The 23705-nt window shown below is 35.0% G+C and overlaps 2 protein-coding genes across 2 annotated transcripts; both read right to left on the bottom strand.

Annotated features, from left to right (window-relative positions):
- Positions 2531-6664, bottom strand: LOC105165776 (soluble inorganic pyrophosphatase 4-like). Its single transcript, XM_011084903.2, has 9 exons — positions 6514-6664; positions 5413-5568; positions 5136-5164; positions 4711-4776; positions 3945-4052; positions 3767-3832; positions 3378-3498; positions 3163-3244; positions 2531-2921 (listed from the first exon to the last, which is right to left on the bottom strand). Exons 2-9 carry the CDS (start codon positions 5540-5542, stop codon positions 2879-2881), a joined length of 645 nt encoding a protein of 214 aa, XP_011083205.1. The 5' UTR covers positions 5543-5568; positions 6514-6664; the 3' UTR covers positions 2531-2878.
- On the bottom strand, positions 16399-23007 carry LOC105165777 (protein BONZAI 3). Its single transcript, XM_011084904.2, has 16 exons — positions 22522-23007; positions 21888-21935; positions 21211-21359; positions 21051-21099; positions 20291-20347; positions 19936-20112; positions 19702-19836; positions 19394-19455; positions 19169-19268; positions 18976-19090; positions 18796-18872; positions 18287-18418; positions 17837-18001; positions 17632-17745; positions 17440-17536; positions 16399-17260 (listed from the first exon to the last, which is right to left on the bottom strand). The coding sequence occupies exons 1-16, from the start codon at positions 22696-22698 to the stop codon at positions 17160-17162; spliced, it is 1755 nt and encodes a 584-aa protein (XP_011083206.1). The 5' UTR covers positions 22699-23007; the 3' UTR covers positions 16399-17159.

The raw sequence follows: 23705 nt of genomic DNA on the forward strand, positions 1-23705 counted from the left end.
GGAGAATTAGGACAGCACACCTCTTTGAATGGGCCGCGAGAAGAAATACTTTTAGTGACAAAACAAAAAGGTTTGGTTCGATGGCCATTCCCCATGAAAGACAACCCTGAGAGGATGAAATCCAAAAGTATTGCCATTTTCACAGAGATCCAGGCCATAACACTGAGGGATGCCACCATTTAAAGAAAAAATTGAGAGACTCATCTAAAGAGGATACCTGACAGAATTTGTAGACCGAAGAAAGACAAAAACCCGAGGACATGCTGTTGCGGAAGGATGCACTGCGCCTCACATGGAGATGGGAAAAAAATTAGAAAGAGAACATAAAACAAAAAACAACTTTTCTACCGTCGGAATTATTGGAGTCATCTCGAAGGCCCTGCTAGAGGAAACTCAGTGCGAGCGAGGAAAGCTGTCTTAAGAGAAGTAAGTAAGGCAGCCAACTATGTTGTGCTCAATGGAGTCGCGTCAATAAACTCTTGATGGAATTCGACAAGGAGAATCTTCCCAAGGAGAAGAGGGGAAGACACGACAAGAAGAAATAAAGAAAAGAGAAGTCAAAGAGGTATGCATGGAGGCCATATAGAAGACAGATGTAGTAGAGATAGAAGGAAGCGGGACTTATCATCTGCAAAAATTGAAAGTATTCCAAACATGATAGTTTAGATGAATAAAACGTGTAGATGTTAACCTTTAAAGATAGAAAGTCTTGAAAAGTTTATCATCTCTTGCTTAAACTATTTTCCAGTCTACTATTAAATTGAAATAAATATTATGAAGATTTATTATCCCTAAGTACCTATACTGTTAGCCCCCAAAAGAAAAAATTATACCCACGCCTGAGGTATGGGGAATAAGCTCTTGCACTTAAGTTCATACCAAACGAAGCTTCCTTGAAGCCCATAATAAAACACCCTAAAGTTAGATGAAAATGCAACGACGCTAAAGAATAATCGAAAAAACTCCTAAAAAGTTCCATAGAAGACAGTCAAAGGAACTCATATGAAGTTCCCAAGCGACGCCTGAGAATGAAAGGACCTCCTAAGAAGTTCCATAAAACACAACGAAAGGAACTCCTAAGAAGTTTCGTAAAAATAGTCGAAGGAGCTCCTACAAAGCTCCCAAGCAAATGCATGTTAACATTATACAAAGAACTTCTAAGAAGTCCCAGGAATATACGTGGTGAATAAAGACAACAAGAATAAATAAGAAATAAAGGAAATTTATTAAGTAAGAAATAACAACTATGTTGTCCCGATTACAAAAAGAGAAATTGATAAAAAAAATTATAAGATAAGTCAAGTGCGATTGCCCCCAACGTCGACGTGAGTACCGTCAATAGATGGCTCGTCCACAACTTCCACCTCGCCTTCTTTGACGACATCCTCATCAGTCACAAGGGGATCGAGGAACATGAATTCTTCCCCTCAAAGCGATCATTAGCTCTCGCCACAACGGCACCTTCAAACTCCTTAAAGACTTAAGAATTTTCGACATCCATAAATGCGACAATGAAGCCGAGACTAGGGGGGCTACAGAAAACTCCAAATCATCACCTTCGGCATGACAGAACTAGTAATTATTTTCTATGATGAATCTAAGCTCCCTAAAATTAAAGTGAATCAGAATGACTCTCTAGCAAATTCCTAATCGCATGAATAATTCATCGTGAAAATCAACAATTGTCCTTGGAGCAATACGTAAGAATTCGACAACAAGAAGTCAATCAAACAAACTCACTTCAATATAAGACATGCGGAAACTGTGGGCTAAGTCAAGCATGGAAGTCGACTCCACTGAGTGTTCACTAGCCCTCAAATAGAGTCCGCTACGAGAAGCAAAACCTTTTCTTGAAAGGGCCTATTAAAGAAGCACATCGCTACAAATATTGACCACTACAAAATAAAAATAGAAATAGGAGTGCGAGTCATTGACAACCTCCCACGGACAAGCAAAGTATAGAAAGCATCACGAGGAGGAGTTATGACAAGATCTCAAAAGTGCCAAAAGGGAAAAATCCCTCAAAGTATGGGAGAGAAATAGGAATGAGTCGGCTAACATATAAATTGGTACGAGAAACAATTTCTAAACAGAAGGGGGATTAATCTTGTCACTAGGATAATTGAACTCCTCAAAACCGATACACACAAACTCATTGCACATTACAACCCTATTTCGCTAGAAGTAGTTTCTGTCTTTAGAATTTGGAGGATAGCTTGGTGATAGGCAGGCTTTCTGCTTGTTTTATAAAGTTGATGTTTACTTGTATGAAATTTACCTTCTACCAAAAAGAGCAAAAATCTTAGCAACTACCATACAAAATTAGCATTACTTCAACCTTTTTCCCTCCTGTATATGAGTTTATTGTTCCTTTCTTGGATTTTGGTTGATCAAGAGGTTACACAGAAAAGTTCTTACATGTCATTGAGAGGTACAAGGTTGATCTTCATATATAGTTATGACTCAAAATTCGAATATTTCACAAGATTAATAGTCATTCCCCAAGACAATTGCTACATTAATCGCAAAGTTGTCATATTGAAAAAGAAAAGATCTTCATTACACGATCACCATTCAACGTATGATACTGAATCTAGCAGACAAAGTCTACATTTATTTCTTAAGACGAATATTACAATAATTCGGGGAGACATACTTCACCCTGTTGCATTCATTAAGCAAAACGTTCAATCGATATAGACGCCTCTAAACATGACGTTGCCACTAGAAGTATGTTAAACACACATCTCCTTTAGACAACACGCGGTATGTAAAACATGAGCTTCTTATGAGGTTAGACAAGCATGTCCAAGAAAGCTTATCAGCTTTGCAGGCATTCTAGTTATCGCCTCTACATGCTTTAAAACATCTGATCAAATCACTGCCTCAAGCTTTCCACGATGTAGGAAGCATATAGATCCCTGCAAGCAGAATATGGTCATTGCAGATGACTTAAATTCAGTCGGGAATTACTAGCCTGGACCAGATTTTGCATAATCAGCACGATCAGAAGAGGAGTGAATACGTTTGACATTTATTGGCGAACACTTCAAGAAAAGTGACCCATTACAGTGTTATTACTTATCATGTTATTAGTTAGATCTGACCATACTAATATCAGTAGTAGTCTCATCTTAGCAATAGAAATTTCAGACAACTCACATGGAGTGCTTGATAGCATCAGTGGCTGCTTCAGCGGGCAGGAAGTCTTCTACAGCAACGGATTTGTTCTCATTCTTCTTGTCTATTCAATAGAAGTTAAGAACTTCCGTCATTTGAACTTTAGCGACCTGTGACCACAATTGAAGGCTCAAATTGTGTAACAAACAATAATTCATATAGAACCAATAAAATCTTAATCTTATTTTCAAGGATACAGTCCTCGAAGAAGCGGCGGATTTCAGCAAGGCGATGTGGTGGAAGATCCTGTATGTCCTTATAGTGGCGGAACTCAGGGTCATCAGCGCATACAGCGATTATTTTATCATCTTTCTCGCCCTGTGGAATAGCCCAGGTGAAAATTGAGTTGTATAAACCAGATGGTGTAAATTTTAACATGGAAATATTTCTAGAGAGCATTTAAAAACATTGGAACCTTCGAAATTGTCGACGCTGTTCTGTAATATGTACGTTTCCTACAGTTCTAATTTTCTGACTTCCTAGTATCAAAATTTAGGTAGTAAATGGAGTTGATGTTCTCTCACACTGAATGGACACAAGATTTAATTAACAATCACAGACCAGACACACTAACATTGAGCTTTACCTGATCTATCATTGGCATCAATCCAATCGCACGTGCGCGAAGGTAAGTACCAGGCAGAACAGGTTCCTGTGCAGGAACCAAACGAATAATAATTAAGCAAGCATAACTCTTTATATGTCTGTTTAAGCAATTTCAAAGGAACACCAGCAGACAAAAGTTTCATTAACTCAGAAATAACCTGCATCAAAATCAGAACATCCATGGGATCACTGTCTTCACAGATGGTTCGTGGAATGAAACCATAGTTGTGGGGGTACACGACCGATGAGTAAAGAACTCTATCTACCTGGAAGAATTATTTACTTCAGAATTTGCAGTAAGAATGGAGAAGACGCAAATGGGATAAAATGTGAATGTACTCAAGAAATACCAGGAGAAGTTGTGCAATAGAAAGTCTTGATGTGAACAAAGTAGCAAAGTTGTGAAAAAGAAAGGTAAATTATGGCATGAAATGCTCTTGAACATAGTTCCTAGGCCAACATAAAGGAACTTGCATGCATATTTTGTAAACCAGAAGAAGGAGAATAGCAGCTGCTGCATGCAGAAATAAGAGAATAGACGAGTTTGTTATTGCCGATTGTCATAATACCATGAGTGCATATAAGATAAAGTACCACAATCACTGCCCAAAGAAATCTATACATGCAAATAACACAGGTACATACTACAAATATGTGCACACCCATTCACCATCTATACACATGCATCTCATTGTGTTAAAGAGTCAACAGAGAAACAGATCAAAGATCTTCCAAGTTTTACTAGTACTGAGTTCACTTAAGTCATACAGCATAGGCACATACATAGGCAAAAGCATGTTTCCATCATGTCGATGAATATACTGTCTAACAAATATTTTCTCCTCAACTTGCTATAACTTTGAGAAGGCGGCTATGGAAACTTTTGTTCATGTTATAGGAGAAAAACTGAAAGGAATTCCTCACCTTGATAAGGCCACTGGTTTTGTCAAGCTCGTACTTCACTTTGCTGCCTTTTCCAATTTCAACCACCTACCAAGTTACTCCATATAGTTATGCTTTTTAACTTGGATATTTAAACTAGGCAAATAGCATCTGGATATTACGAGGAAAAATACGTACCATCCAAGTGCAATATAAACAAATGAAAAATACTAGGAGGCAGGGAACAGAAAATAAAGTATCTACAGTCCATTTTACATATGAAAGTGAGGAATTTTAACTCAAAAAGGAATGAAGATGCACTAAGGACATGACTCAAAACATATCACATACTTCCCCTGTGGCTTTTCAACAGAATGCTTTGCACCTAAACTAGCAAATTTTTGTTTGCAATTTACATAAGTATGCAGTATGTATGCAGTATGTATACAAGGAGAAGAGCCACTCACACAGTTGAAAATTGATGGTGCCCCTGGACCTGCATAAACATCACTCAATATCAAAAACATGCAGCAGCAAAGTTTATAAGAAGATGACAACTGTATAGAATAGGAGGAATCAGGCAGAGTCACCTGCAAATCGGTCATATTTAGAGAGTTAAAAGTAAGATGACAAGAATTGGGTTACAAGGTAAAATTGATCAGTCAAGGGGAAAATGATACTCAAGGTCTCACGCTATAACAATGGAAACTGACAACCAACATGTAAGGTTCATATAAACCTTACCAATTTCCAAGTCATGCCACGGATGAGCAGCAACGGATCTTCGTGACAGAGAAGAAAGAATCCTTTCATTCAGAGCAACACGGGAGTTCTCTGAACTTTTTCCAGTCGGTTGTACATTATTCTCAGCCATATTCAACTAATTATACAAAGACAAAACTGAAAAAGGAGGACAGGATTAGCCGAATGTTTCTTTCAAACTAGCTGGAACCAATCATAGTTCCAACTTGTAGATGCTACAGGCAATATCGAATTACAAGTGTGATCAGTCAAGACATAGCCTATAAAGATCAGTAACAAAGCTGCTAAAGCATCCACCACCCACAAAGGCATCAAGAAGTCACACTAACAGCAACTAATACTGGATTCAGCTGATGCTCTTCATCCGACTTCATTGTGTGTGTGTGTGTGTAGTGACATGATATGCATTTAACACAAAAGTCCTATAAGAGAAACAGTGCTCTCTTCACTTCACTTGCTTGTCTTCATGCTCTACAGTATTTTACTTTTCGTTATCCCTATTTCTTTTGGCATGCAACTCAATTTTCCAGTTGTCAAATTATTCAGAAAGCCATTCTCTTTATGAACTCACCATAACCAAATAGTATCCAACAACAATGCTCTATCAAAGAAAGAGTAAAAGAATAACTAGAATTCACTCATACAAAAAATTGATGCAACACAACTCCGTTAAAAATGGGAATTCATCCTAGACTCCGATTCATGAGGAAGCAACGAATTGGAAAACAAAGAATCAAGAGATACAAAGAACAAAACAAAAACGACTGACTGAACAAGGCAAAGGGAAAAAATCAAGCAAAACTGGGATACACAGATTATCATCAAACTATAAAGCTAAACAAAACCCAGTTAAAAAAAAAAAAAGCACTTGAAAAGAAGAATTCTCAGAATCCAACTCCAAAATATACAAGAAAAGCAATACCCGATAAAGTACTGTACTGAAAAACCACCTACAGTTTCTCAAAACCATAGGCAAGAAATACATAGTATATTTCCCAAGAAATCTATGAATTCACAAGAAGAGAAGAAAGAACGCAAAAGCAAACATTTTGGCGAAGTGGGATAAGAGAAGAGGGGACTTACGTTGGGAGGGATGTGAAGAAACGCAAGCAACAACTTCTCCTCCGAAATTGCTAGCGTTATGAAGAGTTCAGTGTGTGTCTGTGTGTGTGAGAGAGGGTATGAAGTGGAGACAGTGAAGTGGCACTTTTTTCAGGTATGTGTGTATTCATTGGTCAACCTGAGTCGTGCGATGGTTGATTCTGTTTACATCCACGGTGAATAAGGGTAGCATGTGTGTTGAGAAAAGGAGGGAGGTTGTAGTGAAAGGCAGGGGACAAGGGACAAACCAATGAAATTTCGCAACGTAGCCTCAATCTTTGGGGAGAGGTTCTTTAGGCTTATGCGTTATTCCCCTACTCTACTAATTACTACCACGATCACCATCACGAACAATCTATATTCCTCTACCAAAAAGAAATTAGATTTTATGGGATAAATACTCTAAATATTAATTTATAATTATTTTTGGAAATAACTAATTAGTAAATTATTTTATTAGTTATTTGGATAATTTGATTGAGTATAAAAAATGTGTGGATACTAGTATTAGATAATTTGAGTGATTATGTAGTGTAAGTACTCTTTTGCCCCAATATAAGATAAAAACACCTATCATATAAACTCAACGGTAATGGTAATGGGTTATCTCCCTCTTCCTCTTGCTTCGAGGAAAGATTTGAGTTGTCATTGTTCGAATACCATCTTGCTCGAAATCTGAAACCATGACTGGTTGATCGAACTCGAACACGTATCTTCCCAAGATTGAGTAAATGGTCCTGAGAATAGAAACACGAACGTGAGGCTCGTCGGGTTCGTTCCCAACTATGACCTTTCGACGCTCAAGTTAGAGTTGATCGAGGTAAAAATATGCGATCAGGTGGTGGTAGGTCAAGAATATTAAACAACAGTTACCTCAATAAATAATGTATTAGGGTATTTATAAGGCCAGGTGGGCATTGTTACTTGGGCCATGTGTTGTCATCCGGAGGATGGGTGTCTTCCATCTGACGGTTCTCATGAAGTCGGGTCTTCAACTATGCGGACGAGTCTTTTTCGACCCGCATCCAATGGAGCGCGGATCCTAAGCTGGTAAATGACAAAAATAACCTTCATTAAGAGTATTTTTTGTAAATTGGGGTTTTCCGCATCACATATCCTTCTTGGGTTCCTCCTCCGTCACTGAAACCATTATCATCTACTTGGATTAGCAAACAGATCTTCAACTTCTGTAAGGAATTGTCCTCATTGCCTCAAGTACTTGACTTGGGGAGAATGGAAGAGAGAGAAGGCCGCATTGCCTCAAAAGTATATCAGTTGGTAAATTAAGCCAAAAGTAAGGGTGATTCCCCGACCAAAAGTTGAGGGCAAGGCAGGTACCCAACCACAATACCAAACGGATGTGACCCTTGTTGGTGATTAGAGTCATGCAAAACTCAGGCCCAATTCATGCAGTATCGGGTTTGTCGGATGTTAACCACAAGTAGTGAACCGTAAATGAATTCTATCAAACTATTATAAAGATGATGATGGGTTCAAAAACCCTTATACAAATATAATAACAACTTAACGAATAAAATAAGAATAAAGAATAAATAAACAGATATGAATATACACAATATAAAAGCAGTAGATCAAAGTAAAAAATTGGCTCAGGACCCATATCCAGCAAGGAGGAGGCCCAAACACCACCAATGGCCGGCAACCCCTCACGATTGCTAAAAACCCACAGCCACCAAGTTTAGGTCACAAAGACCCACTAAGAACCATTTAGGCTTCTCACTTACAACAACAAAGAAACTAAGATCTAACCACTCAAAAAATTTCACAAAGAACTTAGTTCACAAAAAAAGGGGGAACACAATTTATGTTCCGTCTGTTCTTGTTTCCTACTAGAAAAACTGACAACTTTAAATAAACAAGAAGACATTTAAGTTGGTATGAGAGGGAGACGGCGGAGCAAGAATCCGAGAAGATGGGAGAGGGAAGAAGACGAGGAGACAGAAGAGGAAATGAGAGGGAAGGGAACAGAAGCGAGAGAAATTAGGATTAGGGCAAAATTACATATGTAAGTAGAAGTGGCCGAGTCCGATAACAGGTGTAGGCCGGGTAAGCAAGTGGGCTGAGACATGGAGATGGGTTTAGCCATCCAAGTGAGGGGTGTAATAAGTGGGTATTGGGCCTATGGGACATGGGCATAAATTTCCAACATACTCTTCCTTGGACCATGGACTCAAAAAGAGGGAACTAGGCCTAAGACTCGATCTGGCATTCATCATTGCCAGAACGCCTAGATTGTACTTGCAAGAAAAACCAGAGAAGCTCCTTGTTTACAAGGGCTAGTAAGGTACAGGAAAAACAAATTAAGTTAAAGATAATAAGGCAAGTCATAAAAAATTTTCAAAACACTTCTCCAACATCTTCTTTGGAAATCAGATTAGCATCATCTTCACTTTTTACATTCCTTTTTTATATTTTACAATCTTTAATAAAATGCCGCTTTTTTTACCATAATTATAACATTTTCTATACCAAGATTTTTTATTCTTATCCCTAGACTTAGACCTACTATGACTTCTATTCCTATATTTATTCTCAGAGTTTCTATACTTGATTCTTCCCCAATATAATTAACCTTATTCTGGTCCTGACTAGGTTTACTTGTTTTAATATCCATTTCCTTGCTTTTACGACCACTAATCACAATTTCTAAATTCACATTATCCCTTCCATACTTCACTGCAATTTTGGCATCTCCATAAGTTTCAGGAATAGCATTTATCAAAACTATTAGGAGAATAATCATTTATATTTTTATCTCCTTTCAGTTTAATATCTTGAATCAATTTTGTAAAATCATCCAAAATTTTCTCTTTTTTAGACAAATCAAATTTGTATCTTAAACATTTCACAAGTAAAAGCAACTCACTCGATAAAGAGGTTTCAGTATAAAGTTCTTCAAATTTATTCCAAAGATCGTTTGCAGAAATTTATTTTTCTACTTTTCTTAAAATTGTTTCAAAAAGATTTAAGAATATAAAGGAATAAGCATACTCATCATTTTCTAATCTTATTTCTTCAAAAACATTTTGAGGATATACTATCAATTGCTTTAAAAACTTTCTATTTAATTAAGACACCTTTTGTTTTTTGTTGCCATATAGAAAAATCAGACTTACCATCAAAAAGTTGTAAATTTTAACTAGCCATGTTAACAGAAGAATATTAATCACAGAGCATAGAATAATCAGCAGTTTTTTAGAACAGAAACTAATAGAGTATACTAATAACAGTTTATCAATAGTTTAAGGGAACCTTGGCTTAAATATCCAGTTACCCGTCAGCTTCTACGGCTCGGCCAAGTGAGGAATTTAGCAAGGGGTTTTAGGAATAATCTCAAAGTAATAATAGAATAAGTACTTAGCAAACCTAATTATCAGTATCAAAAGCACTTAAGTAGAAGCATTTCAAGCAGCACAAAGTAGCTCAGAAAAAGATCTAGAAAGAAGAAAAAAATTTCAACCCTCAACGCAATAAACCAGATTCACTAAGCAGTGGATTTATGCACTAAGCATTGTCAGGAAATTATTGCACACAAGAAATAATTTCAGAGGTACACAAAAAAAAATTAAAAAACTCAGAACTATCAGATATCCAACATTAAGTTATTTTTCGCTAAGCATTTATCGCACAAAGCTGTTTTTATACATGAAGCAGAATTCAATATATATTGTAGAAAATAATTTTCAAAAAAATGATTTTCAGAAAATATATATGTCAAAAAATTTCCAAAAACAAATACAATAGGTTTTTAGAAACAAGGTTTAAACAGAAACAGATTGCATACAATAGAAAAATTCGTAGTGCCCCATAAAATATCAGATTTTTCAGAGAGCTTTACTAAGCTATTTTTCTTCGCACAGAAAAATATTTCGTAGCAAAAATAATAATAAAAAAAACTAAGCTATTTTTCTTCGCACAGAAAAATATTTCGTAGCAAAAATAATAATAAAAAAAGGAAAATGATCTTACCGACGTCGGATATTGAACCCGAAGGCTCTGAAACCATTATTGGGTGTTAACCACCAGTATTGAACCTTAAATGAATCCTATCAAACTATTACAGAGATGATTATAGGTTCGAAAATCCTTATACAAATATAATTACAAAACTAACGAACAAATAAAGAATAAAGAATGAATAAACATATATGAATATGCACAATATAAAAGTAGTAGAGCTCAGGAGTCATATCCGGCAAGGAGAAGGCCGAAACACCACCAATGGTCGGCAACCCCTCACGATTGCTAGAAAACCCACAACCACAAGGCTAGGTCACAAAGACCCACTAAGATCCATTTAGACATCTCACTTAGAATCACTTAGACACGCTAAGATCTTTCCACTTAGGAAATTTCACAATGAACTTAGTTCACATAGAAAGAGGGTAGACAATTTCTATTCCGTCTATTCTTGTTTCCTTCCAGAAAAACTGGTAGCTTTAAATAAACAAGAAGACATTTAAGTAGGTGAGAGAGGGAGACAACAGAGCAAGAATTTGAGAAGAGGGAAGAAGATGAGGAGACAGAAGAGGAAATGAGAGGGAAGAGAACAGAAGCGAGAGAAATTAGGATTAGGGCAAATTTACATATGTTAAGTAGAAGTGGCCAGGTCGGGGTAATGGGTGTGGGCTGGGTGAGCAAGTGGGCTGAGACATGGAGATGGGCTTAGCCATCCAATTGAGGGGTGTAATAGGTGGGTATTGGGCCTATGGGACATGGGCCATAAATTTCTAACATACTCTCCCTTGGACCATGGACCCAAAAAGAGGGAACTAGGCCCAAGGCTCGATCTAGCATTCATCATTGCCAGAACGCCTAGATTGTACTTGCAAGAAAAAACAGAAAAAGCTCCTTGTTTACAAGGGCTAGTATGGTACAGGAAAAACAAATTAAGTTAAGATAATAAGGCAAGTTATAAAAAAATTTCAAAACACTTCTTGTACATCTTCTTTAGAAATCAAATTAGCATCATCTTCATTTTTTACATTCCTTTTTTGTATTTTACAATCTTTAATAAAATACCGCTTTTTACCACAATTTAACATTTTCTATCCCAAGATTTTTCATTTATCCCTAGACTTAGACCTATTATGACTTCTATTCCTATATTTACTCACAGAGTTTCTATACTTGATTCTTCCCCTAACATAATTAAACTTATTCTAGTCCTAACTAGGTTTACTTGTTGTAATATCCACTTCCTTGCTTTTACAACCACTAGTCACAGTTTCTAAATTCACATTATCCCTTTCATACTTAATTGCAATTTTGACATCTCCATAACTTTCGGGAATAGCATTTAATAGAACTATAGGAGAATAATCATCTATATTTTTATCTCCTGTCAATTTAATATCCTGAATCAATTTTGTAAAATTATCCAAATTTTCCTCAATATTTTTAGACAAATCAAGTTTGTATCTAAGACATTTCTCAAGTGAAAATAATTCACTTGATAAAGAGGTTTCAGTATAAAGTTTTTCAAATTTATTCCAAAATCAAGTTTGTATCTAATAACTGTTTAAGGGAACCTTGGCTTAAATCTCAATCCAGATACCCGTCAGCTTCTACGGTTCGGCCACGTGAGGAATTTAGCAAGGGGTTTGGTCTAGGTTTTAGGAATATTCTCAAAGTAATAATAGAATAAGCACTTAGCAAATCTAATTATCAATACCAAAAGCACTTAAGCAGAAGTATTTCAAGCAGCATAAAGCAGTTAAAAAAAAAAAGATCTAGAAAGAAGAAAAAAATTTCACCCCTCAACGCAGTAAAACAGATTCACTAAACAGTAGATTTATGCACTAAGCACTGTTAGGAAATTATTGCACACAGAAAATAATTTCAGAGGTTGTACACAACAAAATTACAAAACTCAGAAATATCATATATCCAACACTAAGTTATTTTTCAATAAGTGATTTATTGCACAAAGTTGTTTTGATGCACAAAGCAGAATTCGACATATTGTCGAAAATAATTTTCAAAATATAATTTCCAGAAAATACATATTGCAAAAAAATTTCCAGAAAAAAGTATCGCAGGTTTTTAGAAATAAGCTTTAACAGAAATAGTTTGCACATGGTAGAAAAATACACAATGCCCCAGAAAATATCAAATTTTGCAGAGAGTTTTACTAAGCTATTTTTCTTCACACAGAAAAATTTTTCGCAACAAAAATAATAATAATAGAAAAGGAAAACAATCTTAACGGCGTTGGAGACAAAACTCGAAGGCTCTGATATCACTGTTGGGTGTTAACCACAAGTAGTGAACCCTAAATGAATCCTATCAAACTATTATAGAGATGATGATGGGTTTGAAAACCCTTATACAAATATATTTATAAAATTAACGAATAAAGAATGAATAAACAATATGAATATGCACAATATAAAAGCAGTAGATCTCAGTAGAAAATTGGCTCAGGAGCCAGATCTGGCAAGGGGGAGGCTCAAATACCACCAATGGCCCTCAACCCCTCACGGTTGCCCACAGTCACTAAGGCTATGTCACAAAGACCCACTACGAACCATTTAGGCTTCTCAATTAAAACCACAAAGAATCACTCATAAACACTAAGATTTTTCCATTCAAGAAATTTCACAAAGAACTTAGTTCACAAAGAAAGGGGGAAGACAATTTCTATTCTCTCTCTTCTTGTTTTCTTCTAGAAAAACTGGCAGCTTAAATAAACAGGAAGACATTCAAATTGGTGAGAGAGGGAGACGGCAGAGCAAGAATTCGAGAAGAGGGAAGAGGGAAGATGGAAGAAGACGAGGAGACAGAAGAGGAAATAAGAGAGAAGAGAACATAAGCAGGAGAAATTAGGATTAGGAAAAAATAACATATGTGGGTAGAAGTGGTCGGGTCGGGCATCCAAGTGGGCTGAGGCATGGAGATAAGCTTAGCCATCCAAGTGATGAGTGTAAATGGGTAGATACTGGGCCTAGGGGACATAGACCATAAATTTTCAACATACTCTCTCAATGGGGTTGAACATAGTAAACAAGCCACTACTAACGACTATCGGTGATATAATGCACAATGAAATCAAGTAAACATGGCCTAAGTTTGTTGTTTTTGGAACTCCCAACCTCCAATTTTACTACTTAATTATATGTATTTTTAGTTACGCAATTTAAATTATTTATTATTTTTAATTTTTAATTTTAGTTATAAATAAAAATAAAAGATAAATTATTTTTAAATAATTTATACAAGTGTGATAATTTTTTGATTTAAACTAATACTTTAGTAACTAATTTTTATTAATATTTTAATTATTAAAAGGTACATTTTTATATAGAGATTATGTAACACTCATAAACTTTTATGCATAATTATGGGACTAATTATAAATAATATTAAAAACTTTAAATTGATTAATAAATCAATTATGGTTTGAATTTGAATATATTAAAATTTAAAGGGATTAAGTTAAAATTTTATAATATTTGGGTCAAAATTATATAAATTTATAAATTTGGGACTAAATTATTATGTCACAAAAGTTGTCAAAATAAAAAATTAAAAAGAAAAAGAGAAGAGATGGAAAATTTTAAATAACAGCACGTGGGCTTCCACGTGCCACTAATATTTTAGTAAGGTGCACACCACCACTTAATATATATATATATATATATATATGTTATATGAACCAAACATGAAAGTATAAGGAAAGCTTTCATCGGGTTTTTCTTTTTCGTTTACAACAGATCGTCTCCATTAATATAGGTAAGTATTTAGTATTTAAAATTTTTAATTGATTCATATAATTATATTATTTAATATGTGAGTTTATTATATATATTTTTTACCATCCATTTAGGGTGTAATCCGAAAATTTAATAAATTTAGATATTTATAAATAAATAATTTGGTTAAATATTTGAATTAAATTTGTAATAACTAATTAATTAAATTACTTAATTTATAAGATGTATTTATTATTAAAATTGATTTATTCAATTTAATTGATTTTATTATTGGATTTTTAATTATATATGTGAATATTTGATTAATCATTGTATCAGAGAAGAACTGATGAAAAATTGATAAAAATATTAAAAAATTGTATTTGGGAAATATTAAAAGTTACATTGAAAACATATTAAATTTTATTAAAAAAATTATGATTTTTTTAGATAATTTAATTTTTAGAATTGTTATTACAAAATGTAGTTATACGAAGATAAAGGGGTTTAATGAACAAGTTCTTATGAGTTAATTGATTATATAATTAGATTATCTATTTATTTAGAAGAAATGGAACAAAGATTTGAGTATTGATTGAAATGAAATATTAAAAAATTATTAGAAAAATTATACGGTTAATATTTAATATTTTATTTAAAAATTATGATAGTCTTAATATATTGACTATATGAATATAACTTATTATAAGACTTGGGGATAAACTAGAGAACGGAACAATTCTATATACGCTAATTAAACCATTCTGAGCTCGATGTAAATAAATAATTAATATTATTTATATATGGTTCCTTTCCTTTTGATTTTACCTTTATGTAAATCTATAATTTCTGCGGAAACTAATCTATTTTGCATTATACGAATGGATGATGATTTAATTTGAATGATTATGTTGTGAAAGTAAAATGAGAAAATTCATTGAAATATTGCATTTGTTGAATGATATATTGTTGGTGCCTGTATAAAAATTTGTCGATATGAGATTTTACATGACTAGTTCTTATAAGAATGGTGATATGTAAAAATGAGGGTGTGTAAATTGAATATAATTGTGATATGAATACCTCTTGATGTTAGAATAGCCTATGTGACAAAATAAAATAAAAATAGCTATAATGAGATATGAAAGAGCTATAATGCGAAATGAAAAGAGTTTTGATGCGAAATGGGATTGATAAGTGTGTGTAGCATGTCAAGGGGATTCATTTAAATATTATGTGATGAATAGTGAGGTTAAGATAGTGGAGATAAACAGTATTTCTCCTTTCTGGCAAACTAAGAAATGAGGGATTTAATTGACTGTTACATCATGAGTTGATTACGTTGTGAAGTAAAATAAAACGTGTTAGAATCAAATGAATTATATTTTATATACGTTGCTTATTTTATCTTGTATGAAACTATATTTGATGTGCATGTATAGGTAGTATCGGTTATTTACTTACTGAGTTATGGACTCATTCCTCTGCTTATATTTTTTAGGAGTAGATCTTGTTGTCTATCCAACAAGGACTAGGTCCTAACATTGCATTTACAGTCAAGTCAGATCAGTATGCAATTTTCTCCTCACTTATCAGTAAAAATAAAAGTCATATTTTGGGAATATATAAATACGAATTGAAAATGTGGATGACCTGTTAACTAATTATAATAGTTTTATTTTGTGGTGTTTGATATGCGAATATATATATATATAATCTTGTGAGTGAGATGTTAATTGTATTTGTTGTGAAGATGAGATTACGTACGTATATTCAACAGGGACTGTATTATGTGCATATTTACATATACATAAATAGAGTTTACTTTAAGTATCATATTTATGAAAGATATAACGCAGTGCCATTTGAGGTGCTATGGATTAAAAAAAGTTAATAAAATAATTTAAACTTAAACTAAAATTTGGTATATAGAACCATATTATTTATCCCCATAAATATTACTTTCACCCCGCTCTACCTTTTGGTAATTTCAAAAACACCCCTAAGGATATTTCTATCCTTAAAAAATTATATTGGGAGACATTTTTAGGGCTTAAAGGCTGTTAGGAGTGGTTTTTGAAGTTTTTCAAAATGTAAGAGGATGGTTTGTATAAAAGGGCAATACGTGAGGGGCGTAAATGTAATCATCCCTTAAAAAAATGTGGGGTTAAAATGCTATTTTAGAAAGTTAAAAAACAAAAATGTCAAACGATACCAAAAATGCATTTAATCCAAATTTTACTTACTTTATACTTCCCTTCTATTTCAAATATATAAAAAAAATTTAAAATTCATCTGCATTTATAGGATGAATTGTGAATTGAAAGGTGATATATATTCAGTTTTAGGATTAGTATTGGAGATGGTGGAACTGAGTGTCAACCCTTTGTAATTAGTGCCTTTTGTAGTTTATAGCTTGGCAATAGAGACCTCATGATCTGGAAATGCGTTAAGACAGACAGATTCCTATGAAACACAAAACAACATTTCAATGATAATAATGATGCTTCACAACAACATTGCATTCCCAGATTGCCAGAACAGTAACACACGTTTTTATACGCTGTTATTATTACATCCACAATGTAATATTATCTGGAATAAAGGTTGTAAAAGATGAAGAAGCATCATCTTTATCTTTTCCTATGAAAAGCTTCTACCTATACATCCACATTATCTGCATTGTAAGATTCTGATATTTTCATCAATTTATTCCTCTGCCTTTACAACACCACCAAGAAAAGTTCAAAAATGAAAGATAAAAACTTATCCACTTTCGGGAGATTTGAATTGTAGTAAAAGTTGAAAGTGTACGTTCAAAAGTATTTACAGAAGTTCATGCTTCCTGATTCTGATTTATGTATGTAGATAAGCTATTAAAAAATACTGGGAATCTCAAGCTTCACCGTATGTTCACAACACGTTGAGCGGCTTCATATCTCTACTACGCACGTACGTCAGAAACTGAGATGGCAGTTCCTCAAGAAGGGCTTGGACCACTGAGATTTGTCCGCCTACACAAACAATCGACCATTTCTTATCTACATGTCAAATAAGAAAGAAAGGAAGAACGAAAGAACATAGATTAACATCGACTCTGTACACATGTAGTGTACATATGAGATGTAACACGTATTTGTTATTGAAATTCTAATCTGCCTGGAGAAAACGATGTGATTTTTAAAGTACTTACCATGCACTTCACGCATTGGAACGAACTGCACGATATCTCGTGTTGCTATCCGTCCGGTGGAACTCTCTAGTCGGCGTCCGTTGTCAGCATCGAGAACCTGGTGTAGATTCAAATTTCAGACACCACAGTTACTTACCTTAGCAACAATGAAAATATTATGTTCATAGTAAGGGTGGTAGACAAGATGTATACCTCCATTGACTTGAAATCCGCACCACCAACTCCAACGATGAGAATCGAGAGTGGCAAGTCGGATGCCCTCACCACAGAGTTTATGGTTTCTTGAAGATCGGAGACTACACCGTCCTGCAATGTTGAAAAGGTTATTACAGAGAAGAACATCATACAAATACTCGGTAAGAAGGACCGGATCGTCATGGTTTTGTGAATCGCCTACCGTTATGATCAACAGGATGTAATACTTGGCTTGGTGGCAAGAGAGAGAGTGACCAGCAATATCTGCAGCCTTTTTTATGACTTGACCGAACAACGTTGGTCCAGCAAGAGTGACGTTGTGTAAAGCACTCGTGTAAGCAGTCATGATGCCTTCGACACCTTCAACCTATACCAACAGGAGAAAAATGAGAAACACTGTTTCATTTGCAGATGTAAAAGCATCTTGCAACTTAGAAAGGATGCAAAATATTGTTTAAAGAACGAATCATTATGTTGTAAACAAGATCTTTAAATTGTTCTTACTTTCTTGTATATGGGAAGACAATTCATGCGGTAAGAGCATTGAGTAATAACTGAGAATATAGCTTCTCCAGTAAAGTAGATGGAACAATACAACCTCAACGTGATAATTGAAGCTATAATTTCTCAACTGAAGTAGACAGAATATTACCTCAGGTAGACTTCCGTTTAAGTTGAAGCAGTGAGAGACGGAGCCGTTGTGTGCTCTTCCACCAAATCCCCAAGCAGGGAAGCGCCTATCCGAATCATAAAATTGTATGACCTCCCCAACCTCCATTATAGCCTACAACGAGTTTGCAATATTAACACCCACATTACATTACCTTAGACACATTCAACTTATTTAGAGGAGGTTTCTTGGAAGCCAACGCGCTCCATAAAGTATTGCTGGTCTATGGAAATTATACTTCAAATATTTGTACTAGATATATAAAAAGAAACTTGCATGTCATGCAAACCTTAGGAACTTATACAATCTTGCTGGGCCAATTCTACCATTGTTTCTTAGGTGATGTTTTTGCTTGTTTAGTCCACTAGATATGTCAACTACTTACTCGATAAGGAAATAGTGTATATGTTCTTGTTCAGTGCAGTAGAATCCGCAAATGATTAATTGGCATGTAATGTAACTAAGAACTATGATTTGTAAAGATGATATACCTGCTGATAGGCATTTAGGCGGCCTAAAGGATCGATGTAATGCAGAGAATCGGGACTTCTGGGATTTCCATTGGAAGCTGGACGAACATGATAACGTATATAAGTCGGGGACTTCAAGTTGCAATACGAGCCATAGAAAAGAAAGGGAGTTTTTTTAGAATTGAATAGCTCATTACTGACCAGTAAAGTCAACAGCAACCATGAAACTAAGTTCAAATCCACTAGAGATATAGTCGAGGAAGCTGTACAGTTGTTTCTCGACGAATCTTTCCACAAACAATTCACTGTTTAGAACCTATAATATATACATACATCAGAGATGAAGAATTTACAGAGAGCTAGCAGGTACAGGGATTCAGGAGACTGTGGAAACCTTTTCATGATGCCTGAACCCAGAAGATGGTGCCATGATTTTTGCACCTGCTCTACTTTGGTAAAGATTTTCAAGTTCAGCGACTGATTTCTGTAATTTCCTGTTTAAAAAACAGAATCGATGCAGTATTATACCAGATGAACAAAAATTAAACAGTATGAGGAAGACATGCTTCTCTTGGAGGCAGACAGCCTCGACAAGAACATGCATGAGATCGACAGGTACCCGATCATCAGATGGTTCCCACTGCTATTGAAATCAAAGCACTCGATCACCAATGGGTTCTCCTGCAAAGAGAAAAGCAGAATTAGAAACCAGAAAAAAAGATTAGCATGGTTCTGAACTTTCCAGAAATCCTGTTTTCGCCTTTCGACATTTCTCGAATTGATTCTTTATTTCTTGTTAGTAATTCCTTTGTGAAGTAGTAAGTTCAAGATCCCATTATATTAAGAAAAAATATCAAGCATTACGGTTATGAAAGTAAGAAACAAAGCTTTGCTTTGTGGATAGAAATACACTTGCCAAGAATTTACCTTGCTAACAAATTGTTGCATGGTAAGGCATAGAGGTTTCCAAGTTGGATTCAAGTTGTTGTTCACGACTTCCGTCTTGCAAATAGGAATAGAACCACCAGTCTCAACAGCTCTAGAGATTCTCAAGAAAGGATCCTGCAAAATTATGTTCATGAAATTAAACAAAAAGTTAAAGATAAATAAGTTGAAAAATATAACATAAACACCACAGAGCATGGACCTGAAAACACATACACTTTTGGAAAATAGATCCTTGTTTACTAGATCTGAACAACGAAATGTGATCTCCAAAGCGTTCCTTGAAGCAACGGTTTCCTCTGCACGGACAGTGAGTGTTCCCAAGCTCCTGGAACTGTGTCCATCTCTACTACGAAGATTCAGGGTCAAGCTCCGATCACGTTTAGTCACAATCTGTCATGGAAATTAACAGAGATCAAATTGCACCACAAATTATTCACCAATTGAATTTTGTAAAGCAAACAAAGGGATAGAAATCGGATTTAATCTTTCCAAGAAATAGGAAGAAGTTCTACTACTGAAGTGATACACCTTAATATATTCACTTAAAACACCACAAGGAGAAACTCACCTCAGAGACAACACAGCTAGCTTCACCAAGGAAATCTTGATTTTCTAGCTTCAGCATCTGCAAATAGACCAAATGAATTTGAACCCAACCATCTAGAAACGACTAATGGCCAAAATCTGAAGAAAAGTTATGATTAAGATATCTATTCCAACTAAATGGAAGTAGGTATGTAGGAGTAACGATTGTATAAGATTTAAATGTATTTCGTTCTCCCTCATTACCACTCATCACTAAGAAATAAAAGATTCAAAAAAGAAAAAAAAAGATTGAAAATTAGATCAGCTTATACTGTGTAAAATAGGACGAATAGAGCAAGCTCTCAAGTCTGAAAGCGAAAGATGCATATCAGGGTTTCAAATATAGAAAAATGAGTTGTTCCAATGTGTGAAAAGACCGACAGATAACTCAAAGTCAAGAAAGTGTAGAGTTGAATCAACTTTGTTATTACATTCTATGAATGTATCAATCCTCATCTTCTCTTGTTAGAATTTGAGATCAAGCATTAGCTGATGAATGTCTATATGACGGTGTAGTGTTATATAAGATTCACAAACACGTGAAGTAGCGGAGTATTGATATCTCCATAGTTCTTTATGGTCGAATCAAAAGGCAAATATATAAAAAGTTGCTTCATTAAAGATACCACCATGACTGTTTATGATAGAACCCAAAATAGTCTATAATTTGAAAGAGTCGCATAATATTGCAGTACTGTAAGTGAAATTGAATATGAAATATTACTAGCAGAAATGCGGCGTACCTTCACAGGAATCGTATGATATTCTGTGTCCACATCATACACGCGAAAGCTGGAAATGATTATTTAGTTAAAAAAAAAAACCATTGGAGGCAGACAAATTACAAAGAAAAAGATCTAGGAATCCAAAAAATAAATCTGAATAGGATGTTTGTTGACATACACCAATGTTTGAACAATCTCAAAATGATAAGTAACGTTTATCTTCTGAATCCAAGTGGGGTCTAGGTTGTTCATTATAACTTCAGTGCGGCCAAGTTCCTCAAGCTTCCCATCTCTTCTCTTCATGTAAACTACTGCCATAGGATCACTCTGCAAGAAAGAAGAATCAGATTCTCCAGCTTGAACTTAAACACAAGCGGCCAAACTCTAACAGAATAGATCAGCAATTAGCTCAAGTAAATGCAACTGTTATGGTATTAAACAAGGGAAAAAGATAAGAGCAACACCCAACTCTATGGAATGGCAGTAAATTGTTGGCTATGCTGCTGTTATCTAGTTTTTCCAAACTCCAAGTTTTGAAGAAATTTTCTTTTTAATATAACAAGGTTTGCGCTTTTTCCTACTTCACTGGGGATGCTATGGAGGCATGCAAAATGTCAGTCCCAAATAAAATGGCTTAAGGCTGAGTTAATCGAGTTCAGGTGTATATAGACGTGGCGAAGTTGATAATAACTTAACCAGGGAACAGAAGTAAACAGGCCTTAATAAGACGACCGTGCTTTCAAACCTATATGGCTGTGGTTTGATTCCAATTCAACTACATGCAACCTAAGCAGCTCCATGAAAAGACGACCATGCTTCAAACCTCATAATAATTAACTAAACCTCTTCTCATACCTTTGATATGTAATCCCGATCACAAAGCTTTGAAGCTGATAGAGACAACTGCAACTCACAACAAAGGCAACGCGTTACGTCAAAGGAGTCAAATAGACTTCCAGTGCAAATGCAAAAGAGACTGATCAGTTAAAGTTACAGAAGAATAAGATATCATCAATCCTTTTTATTCTTTTATCAGCGAAGGAAGAAACTATACAATAGATATCCTCGTTCTTGTAAGACAGAAGACATGCAAAGTTGATTAGCCCAACTAAAATTCATGCAAAACAACATCGTCGATTATATGCGAACACGAGCAGTCACATAGTGAAAACTTATTACTTTGAGTAAAATCTTATCCGAGTTAAATTTAGCCGAGTGCGACCAATTACATAACAAGTGTCATGGCACATGAATTGGGGTCAAAAGTCTACTGTGAATAAAGAAGATGAATTAATATTGAAGCTTAAAAGGTCAACAAGGATTAGGACTTGACAAGAACAAAGTCAAATATTAGAACACCGATAACAACACAAAAGCAGCTTAAACCCCACGATCAAGTGATAACTCCCCCGTGGACCCCAAGAAGACCCGACAACCATAAAAACAGCAAAGGGTCGACATGTTGTCTTTTTCCCTTCTCCCTTTGTACCTCGATTGGCGTGAAAAGAGCAACTTCCCCTTTGGCCCTGAAGAAGTAATCAACGGCGTCGTTGTGGCAAGTGCCGGCGGTGGCGCTACCATCACCAACGGCGCCGCCAACAACCAACTGGGCCCCGCTGCCAACCGCCTGCTGACCGCCTTTCACATCAGAAAAGCAATTCCCCATGACAAGTAAACTAAAAAAACAATGGTTAATGTACTCCGTATATACGAATCCTTAATATCTGCGAACAGTCCCTCCAAATTCCAAAACGTGTTGTTGCAAAAGAGTCCTGGATGCCGATGCTATTTATATACAGAAGGAGAGAGCGCGTTTGTCCCTAGCTTTCTACCTTAAAAATGACTAATGAATTTCAAATTCTGTGTTCTAAATTAAGAAAAGGCAACAGGGTTTGTTGATCTTTGGTACGTTTGTTGGCCTGTTTACTTGGAAATTTCAAGTTCAACAAACTTACACAAATATGAATGTTCACGATTTATACAGGTTTTGAGAGAGTGCATTTTCTGCCAAATTTCCAGAGGCTGCGCCCATTCCAGTTCCTTCATTATTATTAAAAAATAAATAAATTATATAATATAAAATCTAAATAAAAAAAAAATAACATTCAAGAACCACAACTCCATGTCACGTAATTCCAATCCACAACTTCAGCTTTTAAAAAAATAAATGTATATTTTTTATTCGAATTACGAACGCAATTCACGACTAATTATATTTATATTATATAATTTATTTATTTTTTAATAATAAAAAAATAATTAACCCGCATTCTAAAGTCAAACCTTTGTTTATTTCTTGGATCATCAATTTTTAGGGCCCTTTCTCGTTGTATTAATGGGAACCATAATATGTATATATATGGATCTTCACGAACTACCAATCAATCTCTAGTGTCTAAGGTCCAACGTTGTCGCCCATCCCAAATGTTTTGGTGAAATTAAACATACGTTATGATCTATGTTGATTCTCTCGTTAAAATTTTGGTTAGCATACGTGAATCCTTCCAAACAGTTATACTGGTCACCAACCTTATTTATTACATCATAACAATAATAATAGTAATAATAATCTTACTTTTATGTTTTTTTAAATGATACATGATTTATGTTTAGGCAAACTTACAAATTTAGCCCAGTAGGATACACCCACTTCAAAAATAGTCCTCAGACGAG

The sequence above is a fragment of the Sesamum indicum genome, linkage group LG6 (assembly GCF_000512975.1).
Source record: "Sesamum indicum cultivar Zhongzhi No. 13 linkage group LG6, S_indicum_v1.0, whole genome shotgun sequence".
Lineage (NCBI taxonomy): Eukaryota > Viridiplantae > Streptophyta > Magnoliopsida > Lamiales > Pedaliaceae > Sesamum > Sesamum indicum.